The sequence below is a fragment of the Pseudophryne corroboree genome, chromosome 10 (assembly GCF_028390025.1).
Source record: "Pseudophryne corroboree isolate aPseCor3 chromosome 10, aPseCor3.hap2, whole genome shotgun sequence".
NCBI lineage: Eukaryota > Metazoa > Chordata > Amphibia > Anura > Myobatrachidae > Pseudophryne > Pseudophryne corroboree.
Window position 1 is genome coordinate 24,777,971 of NC_086453.1, and position 18,733 is coordinate 24,796,703.

Here is an 18,733-nt window from a genome sequence, read left to right on the forward strand (position 1 = left end):
CTGGGGGGGGGGGGGGGGAGGTATGATGCAAATTCCCAAAGTCTGGGTCTCTGTAGGGTCTGACTAGGGCAGGGAAGGTGTAATCACTCCCCCTGATACATGAAGTAGCAGCGTGCTCCGTAGTAATGTATGCAATGTGGTAATGTAGCATCACCCCCTACACATACTATGACCCATCAGCATCCTGGCCCACCCAAAGTCTCTACGGCCCTGCTGAATACACCAATTGTTAAGGGGACATACATGGATTTCGGGGCCAAGTGGCCTGCAGAGGCGCAAACAAATTAATGTTCCTGATTTTTGTATCCATTGTGGAATGACATAATTTAAATGAGACATAGTGATATAGGTTGTGTTCCGTGTCTTATATGTAACAATAACACTTCATCTTCAGTGACATATATCGCAAACGATGTATACGAATCGGGCACATCGTACACAATATTGTCTAGTGTGTACGCACCTTTAATCTCTCTGCACATGTTACATCTGATCCACATGCAGTGCAGCATATCTTTGCCCAAATGCTTGCTTTTTTCTTTACTTACAAATATGAATCAGGCGCCTTGTGCTTTTGTCACATTTAAGTTTGGATGGCATGTAATAGGCATCCCGACTCTCCCAAAGCCGCTGGTTAGAAGACCAGTAACAGAATCCTGCAACCCATCAGAATCCCGACACTGGAATCCCGACAGCCAGAATCCCGAACGTAAGTATGCTGGGAAGAGATAGGGTTAGGCTGCAGCGGAGGTTAGGGTTAGGCACTAGGGGGAAGGTCAGGGTTAGGCTGCCGGTAGGGAAAGTTAGGGCAAGGCTGCGGGAGGGGAAGGTTAGTGTTAGGCTGCGAGTGGGGAGGGTTAGGGTTAGGCCATGGTTAGGGAAGGTTAGGGAAGGGTAGGGTTAGGCTGCGGGTGGAGAAGGTTAGGGTTAAGCTGCGGGAGGTAAGGGTTAGGGTTAGGCTATGGGTAGGGAAGGTTAGGGTTAGGCTGTGGGTCGGAAAGGTTATGGTTAGGCTGTGGGTAGGAAATGTTAGGTTAAGGCTGCAGGTAGGGAAAGTTAGGGTTAGGCTGCGGCTAGGGAAGGGTTATGGTTAGGCTGCGGGAGGGGAGGGTTATGGTTAGGCTGCGGTTGGGAAGGTGAGGCTGAGGGAGGGGAGGGTTAGGCTGCGGTTAGGGGAGGGTTAGGGTTAGGCTGCGGTTAGGGGAGGGTTAGGGTTAGGCTGCAGAAGGGGAGGGTTAGGGTTAGGCTGCGGGAGGGGAGGGTTAGGGTTAGGCTGTGGTTGGGAAGGTTAGGCTGCGGGAGGGGAGGGTGAGGCTGAGGGAGGGGAGGGTTAGGGTTAGGCTGCGGTTAGGGGATGGTTAGGGTTAGGCTGTTGTTGGGAAGGTTAGGCTGCGGGACGGGAGGGTGAGGCTGAGGGAGGGGAGGGTTAGGGTTAGGCTGCGGTTAGGGGAGGGTTAGCGTTAGGCTGCGGGAGGGAAGGGTTAGGGTTAGGCTGTGGTTGGGAGGGTTAGGATTAAGCTGCTGGAGGGGAGGGTTAGGCTGAGGGAGGGGAGGGTTAGGATGTGGGAGGGGAGGTTATGGTTAGGTTGCGGGAGGGGAGGGTTAGGGTTAGGCTGTGGGTAGGGAAGATTAGAGTTAGGCAGCAGGTAGGGAAGGTTAGGGTTAGGCTGTGGGTGGGGAAGATTAGGGTTAGGCTGCGGGTGGGGGAGGTTAGGGTTAGGCTGAGGTTAGGGTTATGCTGCGGTCAGGGGAGGTAAGGCTACGGGTAGGGAAGGTTAGGGTTAAGCTGAGGGAGGGGAAGGTTAGGGTTAGGCTGTGGGTAGGGCGGGTTAGGGTTAGGCTGTCGGTAGGGAAGGTTAGGGTTAGGGTGTGGGTAGGGGAGGTTAGGGTTAGGTTGTCGGTAGGGAAGGTTAGGGTTAGGCTGAGGGAGGGGAAGGTTAGGGTTAGGCTGCGGGTAGGGTAGGGTAGGGTTAGGCTGTCGGTAGGGAAGTTCATGGTTAGGCTACGGGAGAGGAGGGTTAGGCTTAGGCTGCGGGTAGGGAAAGTTAGGGTTAGGGAAAGGGTAAGAGGCAGGGTTAGCTTACCTTTCAAAAAGTGTCGGGAGTCTAATCATCGGGATGCTGCTGTTGGTATTCTGACCATCAGCATATTGTACAGTACCCAACCCGATCTTGCTTACAAAACTGTGCGGTGGGGCGCATGTTGCGGATTATTCACAAAATATGGGGCGCGACAAATTAGGCTATTTGCATTTCCAATGAGAACCAGAATCCTGCAAAAGACGTAGCAGCTCCAAATACAATGACTGGGCGTACATCCATTAACGCTTTGTTGGACAATTCGGGGCATTTCCGCAAACAGAAAGGTTCTACACATTTAAAAATTGACATTATTGTCAATGAGAAAACTTTCGGGGACAAGTGTCTGTGAGCTAAAATGGAAACAGTTAATAAATATTGCTGCTCTGAGCATGCCCCTACATACAGTGAGAATGGTCTAAAAAGATTGTAGAGGAACAGATATGAAGTTGTTTCATCTAGGCTCATGAGTGTCTATAAACAATTAAAGTGCAAAGGATTGGCTACGTGCAGGACTCTCTAACCCAATCAATGAAGGCTAATTCATTACACAAAAAAACACTTAGAACACCAACATATCCTAAAGTTGGGACTGGCGGTATATATTCACCCTCAAACTCCATAACCCACTGTAACATGAGATCGCTTTCCTGCCCCCTCCTGAGCCCATAAGCTGGAATCCAGATGGCTTGAGCACCTGTCACCTGAATATAAGATGAACCTGTAGACAGAAGCAAACACTCTCATCTCCCTCTGTAGCACTCACGCAAACACAAAAAGCTCTGCACTAGTAGTTTACAATATAAGGTATAACATACTATCCTATGCTATGTGCAGAGCGCACAGTTTGTAGGGATCTGATATAACCACATACTGTACTTCTCATAATTTTAAGTTTAAAGGGACAAACCACCAAGTAGACTAGACAGATAAGACAATGAGCCTGATTCATAGATGCACGGAATTTTCTTGCCAATGCACACTGACTTGGCCAGCAATTGGTTAGCGATAAATAGGATTTATTTATGAAGTGAGTGACAGGTAGTCAGCCTTAGGGGGTGGCTAGAAAAATGCGGGCATAGACAGAATACGGTTGCACAGGGGATTTGATGGTCCCACTTATGTACATGAGCAGCGGATCTGAGACGCTGGCTGTGGTCATCTCTGTGCACAAGACAGCGGCTGAGCCATTAGCAGGTGGTCATCCCTGTGCACAAGACGGCGGCAGAGCCATTAGCAGGTGGTCATCCCTGTGCACAAGACGGCGGCAGAGCCATTAGCAGGTGGTCATCCCTGTGCACAAGACGGCGGCAGAGCCATTAGCAGGTGGTCATCTCTGTGCACAAGACGGCGGCTGAGCCATTAGCAGGTGGTCATCCCTGTGCACAAGACGGCGGCAGAGCCATTAGCAGGTGGTCATCCCTGTGCACAAGACGGCGGCAGAGCCATTAGCAGGTGGTCATCTCTACACAAGACAGCGGCTGAGCCATTAGCAGGTGGTCATCTCTGTGCACAAGACGGCGGCTGAGCCACTATCAGGTGGTCATCTCTGTGCACAAGACGGCGGCTGAGCCATTAGTAGGTGGTTATCTCTGTGCACAAGACGGCGGCTGATCCATTAGCAGGTGGTCACCTCTATGTACAAGATGACGGCAGAGCCATTAGCAGGTGGTCATCTCTGTGCTTAAGACGGCGGCTGAGCCACTACACTTTCTCAAATCACCCTGCAAGCAAAATCTCAGCTGCGCATGCACTTCTATACACCTCTGATCAGGCTCAGCGTATTTAGCAATGGTTACAGGACGACATGTACAAACAAGTAAATTAATGTCACCTGAAGACATCTAACATACAAGTTTGTGAGAATGGAAATGCTCAGAGCAAAATTACAACAACAATTTGGTAAATGCAAGTAACATTCGGAAAAGAAACAATAAGTTTGCAATTCACTTTTTTTTCTGTGCCCTCGTGCTATCTGTTTTGCTGGCCACCTGGCACATCCTGTTGGGCAACCTGATTACCATACAGCCATAATATTGCCCAATCTGTGGTATGGCACCCGAGCAACATACAGTAACCCCGCAGTGAGTACGCTCAGAGCCGGCCTTAGGCATAGGCAAACTAGGCAAATGCCTAGGGCATTTGGTATGCTTAGGGGCACCAGCAGCTTCTGCTGATTAAAATGATATGCAGCATGCCTATATTCTGTGTGTGACTGCGGCTGTTTCTGCATATGAAATGCTATGTTTCAGTGTATTCCTGGAAATCACTGTAATGTAGCATTTCATATGCAGATACAGCCGCAGTCGCACACAGAATATAGCCATGCTGCATATCATTTTAATCAGCAGAAGCTGCTTGTGCGTCCTAGCCACATAGTAATGCAAATAAGATAAATTTTCATAAACAAAAGGCGCCTGACGTTAGCAGAGCTGCCAGCTGACTCATGCCAGGCATTTCCTGCAGAACTAGCGGTGGTGCTAGGGGGCACCAGCCAAAATATTGCCTAGGGCATCATATTGGTTAGGGCCGGCTCTGAGTACGCTAAAGTCATCCACTTTCAGTGCTGGCGGTTGCTCAGGTATTTTCATACCCCTGTCTGTAAACAATCCTAGTCTGTTTTTTTATTTGGGAAGGGGGGGAGGGGAGGTGCAAATCCTTAATTTTGGAGCTGTTCCATTTAAGTACAAAATGGTTCTAGACCAACATATGTGACCAATGTCAGTGCCTCGGGAAGCATCTCTGAGCGTAATATATGGATATTCTGCAGAAGTGGCGGTATACTGCCTTTTGGTGAATAAACTGCATAATCCAATCATTACCAACACCCACCGCTCCCTCCATTTCATGGAACTCCCAGGGCCGGTGGAAGGTGTCTCGGCACCCTAGGCAAAACTTCTGCCTTCTGCCCCTTCCCCCTACCCACCCTTCAGATGAAAGGCATGTTGCTCTCACCCCCTCCCCACTACTCTGTTAAATGTCTGCTGTTCTATCCTCCCAAAAATCTGTGTGCATGCTGCTGCTCATCCCCCCAGACTGTGTGCATGCCTGCTCCTTATCTCCTCCCCCCCACCCCCTCACCACACCGCTGCTCTCGCCCTCTTTCCTTATCAATGCAGAGAATGCACTGTGCAGCCACCTTACCTGCAGGCTGCAGTGCAGAGTTGGGACTGAGTAGTCCGTGAAAGAGCCTGGAATGAAAAGCAGTGCTGCATGTCACCCCCAGGGCTGGTTCTAGACCTTGTGGCTCCCAGGATGAAAGTTTCTTTTGGCGCCCCCCCAGCGCCAAAAATAGGGGTGTGGCTTCATTGGGAAGGTGCGTGGTCAGTTTTGCTCCTTGTAGTTTTGCCCCGAGTAGCTGTTGTGACCCAGGTACTGCACCCTCAGTAGTTGTGTCCCCAGTAGCTGTTGTGCCCCGAGTAGCTGTGCCCCTTGCAGCTGTGCCCTCAGTAGTTTTGCCCCCAGTACTGCACCCTCATTAGTTTTGCCCCCAGTAGCTGTTGTGTCCCCATTAGTTTTGCCCCCATTACTCTGCCCACCAGTAGCTGTGCCCCTAGTAAAAATAAAAAATCAAGAATACTCACCAGCCACGTTCCTGTTTCCCGACCACTGCTGCCGTCCATCTTCCGCCGCCGGGGAGCGCATAGACACTAGAGGTCAATTATGACCCCTAGCGTCTATGACTGTACTAAACTGCCGTGCGGTGCACAATGACGTCATGCACGGCAGGCTCCAGTAGCAGGGAAAGGTCCTCTCCGCGAAGAGAAACTAGACGCTACCTATCACTGTGTGTCTAATTTCCCTTCATGGAGAGGACCTTTTCCTAACCAACACCGCCGCCGCCATCCCCGTCTGGACACAGTACCGCCGCTGCCATCTTGACACAGTAGCGGCTCTTGCCACGGCGGCGCCCTTGGGACAGTGGCGCCCCGGGCAAAAGTCCTGCTTGCCCGTGGCAAGAGCCGCTACTGGTCACCCCTAGCCAGGACTCCAGGAGCTGTCAAAGTTACTGCCTGGGCCAGGTGGAGGTGGAGGCTGCAAAAACGGGAGCTTAGCAGTCACGGCTACTGTAAGATATGCATTCTGGGGCATTGCAGTTTCTGTGAAAGGTAGGACTATGCTACTTTTTTTAGGCAGCTGTAGCAGGTCGCCCCCTCAGGTCCTGACGCCCCTAGGCAGCTGCCTAAAGCTGCCTAGTGGAAGCTCCGGACCTGGGAACTCCTCTGTAAGAATACCTAGGCCAGTCACTTACATTCACTTAAATAAAACAAGCACATACAATATTAAACATCTAAAAGGGGGTCCAGTTCTTTGCTCTCAATACCCCGTAGAACTTCCATGCAGCTGTTGTAGATAAAGGAATGGCTTCTGGAAATAGGAAACCATGTTTACTACATGCGTATATGTTACAATATTTAATTTATTATTTTTTAGTTTTTACTTATGTCATCCCTGTAGGCTGACCGGTAGAGTCACTTACCTGCCATGAGGCACAGCACCATGACCAGCCAGTAGTCCATGATTTACCCTGGGCGCCTCGGAGCCAACGAGCGTCTCCTATGTGCACAAAAAGTCTTGAGGAGCCAACGGTAACTCCAATCTCTTTCCCTCTTTATGAGGTTGTGTAATCAGTTTTTATTTTTCGCTTCCCTTTCTTGCCAGCTTTCTTGAGTTACATCTCCAATCTTCTCCTGGCGTTTTTTCTTTTCTTTTTTTTTCCGAGTCTCCTTATGATTAATTTTCTCTAAAAATAATTCTCCAGATGGGGTTCCACTATACACTTCTCTGCCCCTCGTTATTCTTTCCCCCCTAACGTTCTTCGCTCCCCTGTTGTGTCCTGGTCTCCTTCCAGCCCCCCCTTCTCTTATTCCTCTTCTAGAAGATGTCACTCGATCTCCCAGCTGACCATTCCAGGGGGGCTAATTTTAGATTGTGATGGACGCAGACACCCCCTCCCACCCTTCCCAACACTGCACAGCTTGAAAATATCAGCATCCAGGGATTAGAAAGGGGGGTGGTATTTCAGGCAACTGGGGGCTCTTCGTTCAATGGTTGGGGCAAAAATCTGTAAAGAAGAAGAGAAAATAAATTTGTCATTTGTCTGGCAGAGCAGCAAAGAGTAAAACTGTACGATCTGGGACCTGGTAATAACACGCAGGGGAAAGTCACTCTGTCACTGAGACACTGAGATGAGTTATAATGTCCCACAGTGACAGTCGGTTCTGGGCAGGCTGTGCTAGAGAAGATCTTATCTTCTTAACCTAACTGAAGACTCTTTTCACAAGCACGTCCCAGCTTATAGCAGGTGTTCTATGTAATATAGGGGATGCGGTCAATTTACCTACAATCACATTCCTGACAATCAAAATCCCGACATGGTCAAAATACCGACATTTAAAATACTGACAAGGTCAAAATACCGACATTTAAAATGTTGACAGGCCAAAAAGTCGACATGAGTTTTTCATGTTTTTTTTCATTGAAACCGACTTCTTTATACTTTACCATCCCAGTGGACCTGGAGGGGAAATATAATAGTGAGCAAAGCAAGCGCAGCAAGAGGACAAGGTACACTTGTACTGTGTCCATGTCGACCTATGTTGACCAACACAATAAAAAACCTGTGTCGACTTTTTGACCTGTCAACATTTTAAATAACGGTATTTTGACCTTGTCTGTATTCTAAATGTCTGTATTTTGACCATGTCGGGATTTTGACCGTCGGTCAATTGTTGCCGGGATTTTTTGGACCGTCGGGATTTTGATTGTAAGTATTTCATACTAAACCCGTAATATAGATATCTGCATGAAAAATGATTGAAAGTCATTCATGCAGGCCTGGCCAGCCTGCGGCTCTCCAGCTATTGTGAAACTACACATCCCAGCATGCCCTGCCACAGTTTTAGCATTCCCCAATAGCAAAAATGTGGCTGGGCATGCTGGGACTTGTAGTTTCACAACAGCTGGAGAGCCACAAGCTGGCATGATTAGAGTGTACTAGTCACACGCATATTTAACTAGTAACATTGATGAGGCATGAGGCACGATGACCTGAGCATCTCATAACTAAGCTCTCTCTCTCGTCACCCCTTGAAACTTCTTTAAATATCTTGTTCCGTCAAACCTAGTTTTTGCATGTAAGTCGCATTATGAGGCAATATGAGGCAGGAGCGCACCCAGCCTGAACTCTGCAACTACCTCCCTAGTAATCGACCAGACTAAGGGGTCTATTCAAGAAGCAGTGAAAAGTGTGGAGAAGTTGGCAACCAATCAGCTTTTCTGTATCATTGTATAGTACACAAATTCTAAATGTTACTTCATTGCTGATTGGTTGCCAGATGACGTGTATACCCCCCGAACCGGCCCCCCTCAGTGGTAGCTGCAACTTCCTTCTGGGCTTCTCCCAGAGAGTAGTTTGCTTAAAGCAGGTAAGTAGTCTGTACTGTGACAAAATCAGGATACATGCACGGTGCGACTCAGACAAAAAACATTGGGGGTCATTCCAAGTTGATCGCTCGCTGCGGATTTTCACAGCGCAGCGATCAGGTTTCTACTGCGCGTGCGTACGCACCACAATGCGCAGGCACGTCGTACGGGTACAAAGCGGATCGTTGCTGAGCGATGGATTTAACGAAGAATCAATTCGCACAGCCGATCGCAAGGAGATTGACAGGAAGAGGGCGTTTATGGGTGTCAACTGACCGTTTTCTGGGAGTGGTAGGGAAAATGCAGGCGTGTCCAAGCGTTTGCAGGGCGGGTGTCTAACGTCAATTCCGGGACCAAAAAGACTGAAGTGATCGCAGCGGCTGAGTAAGTCCAGAGCTACTCAGAAACTGCACAAAATGTTTTTGCAGAGCACGGCTGCACAGGCGTTCGCACACTTGCAAAGCGAAAATACACTCCCCCATGGGCGCGGACTATGCATTTGCACGGCTGCTAAAGTAGCTAGCGAGCGATCAACTCGGAATGACCCCCATTGTTCCACTACCTCTGAAATAATAATGTGCTACTGAGATTGTACAGGCCTGAAAGCAACTTTCCTTTAAAAATATATGTAAGACTTACCACATTGCCGACTGTGGCCCTCATTCCGAGTTGTTCGCTCGGTATTTTTCATCGCATCGCAGTGAAAATCCGCTTAGTACGCATGCGCAATGTTCGCACTGCGACTGCGCCAAGTAACTTTACTATGAAGAAAGTAATTTTACTCACGGCTTTTTCATCGCTCCGGCGATCGTAATGTGATTGACAGGAAATGGGTGTTACTGGGCGGAAACACGGCGTTTCAGGGGCGTGTGGCTGAAAACGCTACCGTTTCCGGAAAAAACGCAGGAGTGGCCGGGGAAACGGTGGGAGTGCCTGGGCGAACGCTGGGTGTGTTTGTGACGTCAACCAGGAACGACAAGCACTGAACTGATCGCACAGGCAGAGTAAGTCTGGAGCTACTCTGAAACTGCTAAGTAGTTAGTAATCGCAATATTGCGAATACATCGGTCGCAATTTTAAGAAGCTAAGATTCACTCCCAGTAGGCGGCGGCTTAGCGTGTGTAACTCTGCTAAATTCGCCTTGCGACCGATCAACTCGGAATGAGGGCCTGTATCCCACAGTATATACTGCTAAGCCAACCGTTAGCTCACTGTTTTCCTTCTAAATGTTATTTTCATGCCATCATTTCCCCGCTTCTGACTTGTACGGCTGCCCTGTGTATTGCTCATGGACTATTCATTCACTTATAGCGTTGTTTTCATTAACTCGCCCCCTCTCATGCAGCACGGCGCACACAGAATGCAGTTATTGTTCTTTGGCGTTCCCCTCTTCAGACTGTTATCTCTTTCTCTCCTTAAGCTCACCTCTTATGAAAATTGTCTCAGGATTGCCAATATCTGGATATTTGCCTCAGACCACTGCTCTTGCTTTACTTGACATATTAGCATTCCCTTCCCTAAAAAATTGTTACTAGGTTTTACGTATACTACACTTACATGTGAATGCCTATTGCATTATATTGCTCTCTCAATGGTTTCTGGATGTATCCAACAGAAGAGAGCGGGTTTAGAACCAACCTGTAACCAATCAGAATATTAGTGTGTACAAATGGCCGGACTAGCATTCAAAAGTTCAGAGGGTTAGACCAACCTGTAGCCAATTACAGTATTAGGACATTCACAGGTCAATTCCAACCTGAAGTCTATTAAATGTCAACTGCAATAGAAATCCTATAGATTGTAAGATTGCGAGCAGGGCCTTCCTACCTCTATGTCTGTTTCTTATTGCACAGTTTTGTTTTAGCATTGTTGTTTTCAATTGTAAAGCGCAACAGAATTTGCTGCGCTATATAAGAAACTGTTAATAAATAAAAAGCAACAGATATATGTGTGAAACGCGTCTATATAGGAAAGGAGTAGTGCAATTTGTTTCCATCTCCTAATTGCAGGGAACTTCTTTCATGCTAAATTATTCATTTTGTGGTAAGGAGTCCGCCTGACCCCAGCCGGACAATAGATAAGACTGTAGTAACAGAGACATAGGGCGCTATTCAATTGATTTGCACCGGCAGCCACTAGATGGCACCCAACAGAGCAATTCAATTGTTTCTCCATTCGGGTGCGATGGCTTCCGGCACCGTCTTTCCAGCTCACACCCTCCAGGGGCAGGTGGGCTAAAATGCGTGAACGGTAACCTGGGACAGGACTTTTCACATCACGCCCATTAGTTTGGTTGGGTTCAGTCATTTTACTCGGCTAAACTAGATCTCTATAGGCACGATCAGCACGATAAAAGAGTTCAACTGAATATCGCCCTGCGATATGACATCATTTTAAATGGGAGATCAGGCATGATATAACAATTGAATATTGCCCATGGGGCTTAATACAGCATGAGTTGTCCCCCCTCCCCCTCCCCACTAAAATGTGAATGCTTCGTTAAACAGCGAAACGCGTGCATCTCCTGAGGGTAGCCTCCAGCCTTCACAGCCTAGCTGCGAAGTCAGTCACCGGGCCGCCATGTTTTGGTCCATAGTGGCTGCGTGTGACATCATGCAGCTGTCGCAGCCTGCCCCCAAATGGTCCAGACACACCTCCGTTGTCCGGACCGCGTTCCCCCCCGCCACCAACGCCACAAACCTGTCCCATCACCGCCCCCCATCGGCACTTAGACTGCGATCGCTTGTGATCACAATATGTCTTCATGCATGCACGCAGAGGTGCTTTAATCGCTGATTAGCGATTTACACACATCAGTGTAGCAAGCTGAATCGGGATCATAGAACAATAATTACTTTGGCAGGTTTATCCTAGAACATTTGTCACTTTTTCTCCACTAGGAATTTCTCCTTCAAACTTTTGTTTCACATAAGTAACTGCCAGCTCTTTGGATCAGACATTCAATACACCGACTGAAGAAACCTAAACACCTTGCAAATAAGCACGTTACAACCTGGAAGGGTAATGGGTATGCAGATGTTGGAGACCGCAGAGAGAATGGCCCCCACTGCTCAGGAATGAGTCTATAATTTGGGTATGAGAATAAGGGGTTGATTCAGACCTGGACGTTGTTACAGCAGCAGTGGCAGGCTGCAGCCCGGTGAAGTGTGCACACACGCAGCAACCGCACTACGCGTGCGCACACTGCGAGATGCAGCGGCATCTCACTTGTGCGATCACCTCTGCTGACTGATAGGCAGAAGCGGTCATGGGGCGGCACTGGGGGGGCACAGTCCGGACAACGCAGGCATGTCCGGACCATTGCTGACACACGCAGCTGCTGTGACCTGTAACATGGCGGGTTGCCGTCTGCCTTCGCAACTAGGCTGCGTAGGCAGACGGCTACTCGAAAACATGCGAAAGCATCACCGCCGTGCAATGCTTTTGCATGTCTGTGGGGGTAGGGGCTAGATCTGGCACGTGGGGCGGACTTGCCCCGTGCCGGGCGTCCCCCTGCATGTCAAAGAATTTGATCGTAGATGTGCAGTTTTTTCGCACATCTACGATCAGGTTTGATTACCCCCTAAATTCCCATCAGAAGACTTGTCACTTGCTGCACATCTCAGGATTAGGACTATGGGAGTAATTCAGAGCTGATCGCAGAAACACATTTGTTAGCAGTTGGGCAAAACCATGGGGCTAATTCAGACCTGATTGCTAGGCTGCATTTTTAGTACAGCGGACGATCAGGTCTACACTGCGCATGCGTATGCACCGCAATGCGCAGATGCGTCGCACGGGTGCAAAGCTCAGCGATGGGTTTGTGCGAAGGATCCGTTCGCATGGGCGTTCGCAAGGAGAAGGTGTTTGTGGGTGACAACTGACCGTTTTCTGGGAGAGGTTGGAAAAATGCAGGCGTGTCCATGCATTTGCAGGGAGGGTTCCTGATGTCAATTCTGGTCCCGGACAGACTGAAGTGATTGCAGCGGTTGAGTAAGTCCTGGGCTACTCAGAGACTGCACAAGATCTGTTTGTACAGCTTTACTGCACATGCGATCGCACACTTGCAAAGCGAAAATACACTCCCCGATGGGCGGCGACTATGCGAATGCAGGACTGCAACAAAACCCTAGCAAGCGAACAGGTCTGAATTAGCCCCCATGTGCACTGCAGGTGAGGAAGATGGAACATGTGCAGAGAGAGTTAGATTTGGGTGAGTTATTTTATTTCTGTGCAGGGTAAATACTGTCTGCTTTATTTTTACACTGCAATTTAGATTTCAGTTTGAACACACCCCACCCAAATCTAACTCTCTCTGCACATGTTACATCTGCCGCCCCTGCAGTGCACATGGGCCCTCATTCCGAGTTGTTCGCTCGCTAGCTGCTTTTAGCAGCATTGCACACGCTAGGCCGCCGCCCTCTGAGAGTGTATCTTAGCTTAGCAGAATAGCGAGCGAAAGGTTAGCAGAATTGCTACTAAAAATTTTCTTGCAGTTTCTGAGTAGCTCCAGACCTACTCACAGATTGCGATCAGCTCAGTCCGTTTAGTTCCTGGTTTGACGTCACAAACATGCCCTGCGTTCAGCCAGCCACTCCCCAGTTTCTCCAGACACTCCCGCGTTTTTCCCTGACACGCCTGCGTTTTTTAGCACACTCCCGGAAAACGCTCAGTTGCCACCCAGAAACGCCCCTTTCCTGTCAATCATTCACCGATCAGCAGTGCGACTGAAAAGTGCCGCACGAACAACAGCAAAACTACTAAGTTTTTAGTAAAATAACTAAGCGCATGCGCGCTGTGTACAATGCGCATGCGCATTTAGCAACAAATCGCAGCATAGCGAAAAACGGCAACAAGCGAACAACTCGGAATGACCCCCATGGTTTTGCACATCTGCTAACAAATTTGCTGCTGCGATCAACTCTGAATTACCTCCTATTTTCCAGTATGTTCAGTATGTTTCTGAGTTCATGTTTTTTGGGCTCAGAGTCTTTCAGTGATTTCTGGTCCTTTTTCCAATAAACTTCTCCAATTGCTCTCTCTCTCTCTCTCTCTCTCTCTCTCTCTCTCTCTCTCTCTCTCTCTCTCTCTCTGGGGATAGTTCAACTAATTAAGACACAATCCTTAATCATCCTTTTTCCACAATGAATCTGAATATTAATTAACGGTTTTCTAGCTCACGAGACTGCTGCTGTGCAGTGTATAAATCTCGGTAGTCTGTCCTCTTCTGCAACCGTTTCACCGCTGTTAATTGTGTCCCCATCTCTGAGTGTGGTGAGCCCCCCCCTCCATGCTTGGGTGTGGATCATAGGGTTGACAGTAACTAGGTTGACAGTCATTAGGTCGACCACTATTGGTCAAAAGTGACTAAATCGACCCCTGAAATGGTCGACGCGGCCATTAGGTCGACATAAACAATGTCGATATGGAAAAAGATCTACATAAGTTTTGTTTCTTTTTTGTTGTATGTCGTTCTCTTTGTAAAGTGACTCAGAACCACAATTAGTGCACCGTGTCCCCTCGCAAAGGTGCCTCGCTCCGCTACCTCTGCAGTCGGCACAGGTTACTATTCCCAGCTGTAGTCCACGTGGATCGTAAAGTATGATAAAGTGAAAAAAGTTTTTAAAAAAAATGAAAAACTCATGTCATCCTTGTACTTGTCAACCTAATGCATGTCGACCAATAGTGGTCAAAATAATAAGTGTCGACCAAAGTGCAGTCGACCTATAGACCGGATCCCCCATGCTTTTACACACTGAGCCACAATTATTTGTCTTGTACACTGATCCATGTCTGGTATCTCACATAGGGGGTCATTCCGAGTTGATCGCTAGTTGCCGTTGTTCGCTGCGCAGCGTTCACTTAAAAAAAAATGGCAAAACTGCGCATGCGTATGCACCACAATGCGCACGCGCGTCGTATGGGTACAAAGAGCATTGTTGCTGTGCAACGGTTATAGTGTAGAATCCATTCGCACAGCCGATCGCAAGGAGATTTACAGGAAGAAGGCGTTTGTGGGTGTCAACTGACCGTTTTCTGGGAGTGTTTGGAAAAACGCAAGCGTGTCCAGGCGTTTGCAGGGCGGGTGTCTGACGTAAATTCCGGGACTTTCGTCGCAGCAATCATCGCACAGAATAAGTAACTACAGGGCTGGTCTTGTTTTGCACAAAATATTTTTGCAGAGCTCGGCTGCACAGGCATTCGCACACTTGCAAAGTGAAAATACACTCCCCCGTGGGCGGTGACTATGCGTTTGCACGGCTGCTAAAAGTAGCTAGCGAGCGATCAACTCGGAATGAGGGCCCTAGTCCCACCTTCTGTCTTATATGCTTAAAGGGCTCATCCTGAGCAGGACGTGTCCGCGGCCACTTACCGTGTGCGTTCGGCCACGCCAGCCTAGGGGGCATATGCATCAAAGCTCAGAGAGAGAGAGAAAGTGGAGAGAGAGATAAAGTACCAATCAATCAGCTCTTACCTGCCAGTTCACAGGCTATGGAGCAGATGCACTAAAGCCTTGGAGAGAGATAAAGTGGGAAGAGCTACACTACCAACCAATCGGCTCCTAACCAAGGCTGTCGAGAGCCACGCCGGGCCCCGGTAAAGGGAGAGGGCGTCTCTTAAGTGGGTGTTACTATGCCCTTTAATTAAAAAATATTGTTATAATAAAATAATTGCAGGTCCGCGTGCTCCTCCGGGGGGGGGGGGGGGGGTTGCCATTTTAACACAGGGGGGGCAGGAGAGAGAGGGCACCGACTTCCTACCTTACTTGAACAGGAAGCGAGTCCCTCCATTCCAGCCAGTTCCATCTTCCCAGTGATATTTGGGGAGATGACGCTGGTCACTAGAGAGCAAACACTCTGGCACAGTGCCGGAGTCTTCACTTTCTATGTGCGGCGCCATCTTCCTGTAGAGATCACTGGGAAGATGGCACCGCTGTCGGCCGGATCCCAGTGCAGGTATACTCAGGGTGAGGGGGTAGCAGACTCGGGGCCCTCCCTCTGAGCCCCTCCAGCAGTCTGGGCCCGGGTAATTTGTACCCGCCGCCCCCCACACACACCTCTCGGCGCCACTGCTCCTGTCATTTTTCAAGCACAGTTTGTACCGTGGCAGTTAGGAGCCGACTGGTTGGTACTTTGTCTCGCTCAACTTTATCTCTCTCTAAGGCTTTAGTACATTTCCCCCTGTGTTTGAAAAATGACAGGAGCTGATTGGTTGGTACTTTATCTCTCTGCAAGTTTGATATACTGTATATGCCCCTAAGCTATGGAAATGCAAACACTCGCCTATCTATGTAAGTATCCGTGTATCCACGTGCGTGTGAGTCACAGCCACCATATTTAGTGTTAGCACTTGCAGCCACGCCATGCTGTGTCCAAAAGATCTATCAGCGTCCAGACACGTCTACGAAGCATGTCCGACTCAGACCCAGTCCATAGGTCACAAAACTTTACTCTGAAATTCAACCCTATGTTGTATTTTACATACTAATCCATTCTGCTCTCCTATATTTTCTATCACCACCTTCTCTCTTACACACTGTGCCACAATCACAACTCTTGTTATATTTTACATTTATTCTCATTTCAAACTAGGTTCTTATGCAGTGATCCACATTTCCATACCATAAATTATACACTGATCCATATTCCCACCCTGCATCTTGTGCAGTGATCCACAATCCAATCCTGCAGCTTATGCACTGATCCCCATTCCGGTTCTGTATCTAATACACTGATCCCCACTTCATATACAAACACACAATTGAAAAGAATAGCATTTATGTGACAATACCTAACAGGAAACTACTGCAACCATTACACTAAAATATATACACGGATCAATACTCCCAAACTTCCGCCACGTCCCATCTGTACGAAAGAAAGAAATGTACTCTACCAGCAATTAAAACGCTTGTGCGCCAAACATAAACACCCAGCAGAAGTGCAGAGACAGTAAGTATATACTATATACTAGATAACACTACGCCAGCGGGAACGCACTGTGCCGCCCTAGTAGCGTGCCATTTTGGACTTCAAGCTAATAATTTTTATGGTCATATATACTGTATGGGTGTGTATCGTATTTCCGCTGGTCAGCAGACCACCAGTCGGAATACCTCCGCCGTGGTCCCGGCAGCGGAATGCTGGCGGGGATGGGTGCGAGCACAAGAAGCCCCTTACGGGCTCGGGTGGTCTCCTGACCGCCGGTCACATAACTACATCCCATTCTGTACAATGGGCCTTATTCAGTGTTGTACAAAAAAATTAATGGATTGAATCTCCCTCTGCGAGATCGCTCGCTGTGTCCCCATGATTTACTCGCTGCAGATGCTTAGGGGTGGGACAGAGGCGGCGAGGGTGGGCTTTATCTAAAAGTGTGCCAAGGCCAGGGTCTGCATTTTCCAAAGCAGATTTCCTGGCCTCGGCATAACCTGAGCGTTACTCAGTGTCGGACTGGGATGTGAAGGGCCCACCGGGGGGAACCAGTAACAGAGGCCCATACTTAGGGGTGTGGCCAGCCTACAAAGGGGGTGTGGCCAGCCTCCACAGAGGCTTGAAATACACAATTGTTTTTTGCAGTGTAATGTAACATATCTACCATGTATAATACAAGTGCACAGTCTGGAACCTGATCCCCAGAGGAAGGAGTGGGTCTTCAGGCAGTGGGACCTACCGGTGGTTTCCCTGGTACCCCTGTGGGCCAGCCCGACCCTGGAGTTACTCAGATGGCCAATGTTTTCGCGGATGATCTGACGCTGCGTCTGTGGGCCCAGCAGCAGATCACAGAAGCCGGCATTATTTGCTGCCTGCTGCATTATATACATTGACATTGGCAGCTGCTACTGCATTGCATACATACTGAAACAGGCTCAGAACTGCAGGTAATATAAAGTTCAGGGCTTCATAAAATTGTGGTCTAACTACAGCACAATTGCGGGATTTTCCATCCAAACACACAAAGAACAGTTTAACCAACAGTAGAACAAAAGAAGATCTTAAGTGAAAGCTCAGGTTATATCTTTCACTAATATACATCGCATTCCCCACACCGTGACAGAACTTGAGATGACTGACTATATTTCATAAAACTTTTTATAGCACTCATTAGATTATGGGCTCATACACATATTTATTTTGTTTTTCGTACTTATGTAAAGATATTCAGTGTGCATGTAACAGGCTGCGAAACACATGGCTGCCTATTCCAAGTCTGAGAAAGACAGTATGAGTAGACAGCAGTATTTTTGCACTCATAGGGGTTCATGTACTACAGGCAGTCCTGAGATAATGGAACGGGTATGGGTGGGCATTCCGAGTTGTTCGCTAGCTGCATTCGTTCGCTATGCAGCGATGAGGAAAAAAACGGCACTTCTGCGTATGCGAATGTGGCGCAATGCGCACGCGCGTCGTACTACTACAACGAACGATGTAGTTTTACACAAGGTCTAGCAAAGCTTTTCAGTTGCACAGGCAGCCGCAGAGTGATTGACAGGAAGAGGGTGTTTCTGGGTGTCAACTGACCGGTTTCAGGGAGCTTTTGGAAAAACGCAGGCGTGCCAGGCAAAACGCAGGCATGGCTGGGCGAACGCAGGGCGTGTTCGTGATGTCAAATCAGGAACTGAATGGTCTGAAGTGATCACAAGCGCTGAGTAGGTTTGAAGCTACTCTGAAACTGCACAAAATTATTTTGTAGCCGCTCTGCGATCCTTTCGTTTGCACTTCTGCTAAGCTAAAATACACTCCCAGTGGGCAGCGGCATAGCGTTTGCACGGCTGCTAAAAACTGCTAGCGAGAGATCAACTTGGAATGACCACCATTATTTCAGTGAGTTCATCACAACATTTAAAGAAAAGGCTTGTTTTGACTTATAACCAACTGAGGATTTAAATTTGGCAGTGATCAACTCACCAAAATCATTCTGGTTCCGTAATCTCGGAAATCCATTATATACCCCCACCCCCGCCATAGTCCAAAAACATAATGTAAGTTTGCTTGTTATTAATATTAAAGTTGCCGCAGCTCTGCAAGTGCTAATGATTGGTACAATGGGACGGAGCTCTGTGGGAGCTATCATTAAATATATGCTACATTCAGCTCTGATAACACTCTCTGTTAAAAGCAGGGACTGTTTGCTATGTTTTGTCTAATTGGACCTATACATCTTGCCTGTATCGTGGCAATTCCCTGTTTGCCAACACTGGTCACAGACATCAGTGGGTGGAGTTTGTG

The 18,733-nt window shown here is 48.3% G+C and overlaps 1 protein-coding gene across 1 annotated transcript in view; it reads right to left on the minus strand.

Annotated features, from left to right (window-relative positions):
• Positions 1 to 18,733, minus strand: part of SCN1B (sodium voltage-gated channel beta subunit 1) — a 99,233-nt gene that overhangs the window by 74,200 nt on the left and 6,300 nt on the right. Inside the window, exon 2 of the mRNA XM_063942237.1 lies at positions 6,559 to 7,143. Within this exon, the coding sequence (XP_063798307.1) occupies positions 6,559 to 6,598 (40 nt within the window). The 5' untranslated portion in view covers positions 6,599 to 7,143. The remainder of the gene's footprint in view (positions 1 to 6,558; positions 7,144 to 18,733) is intronic.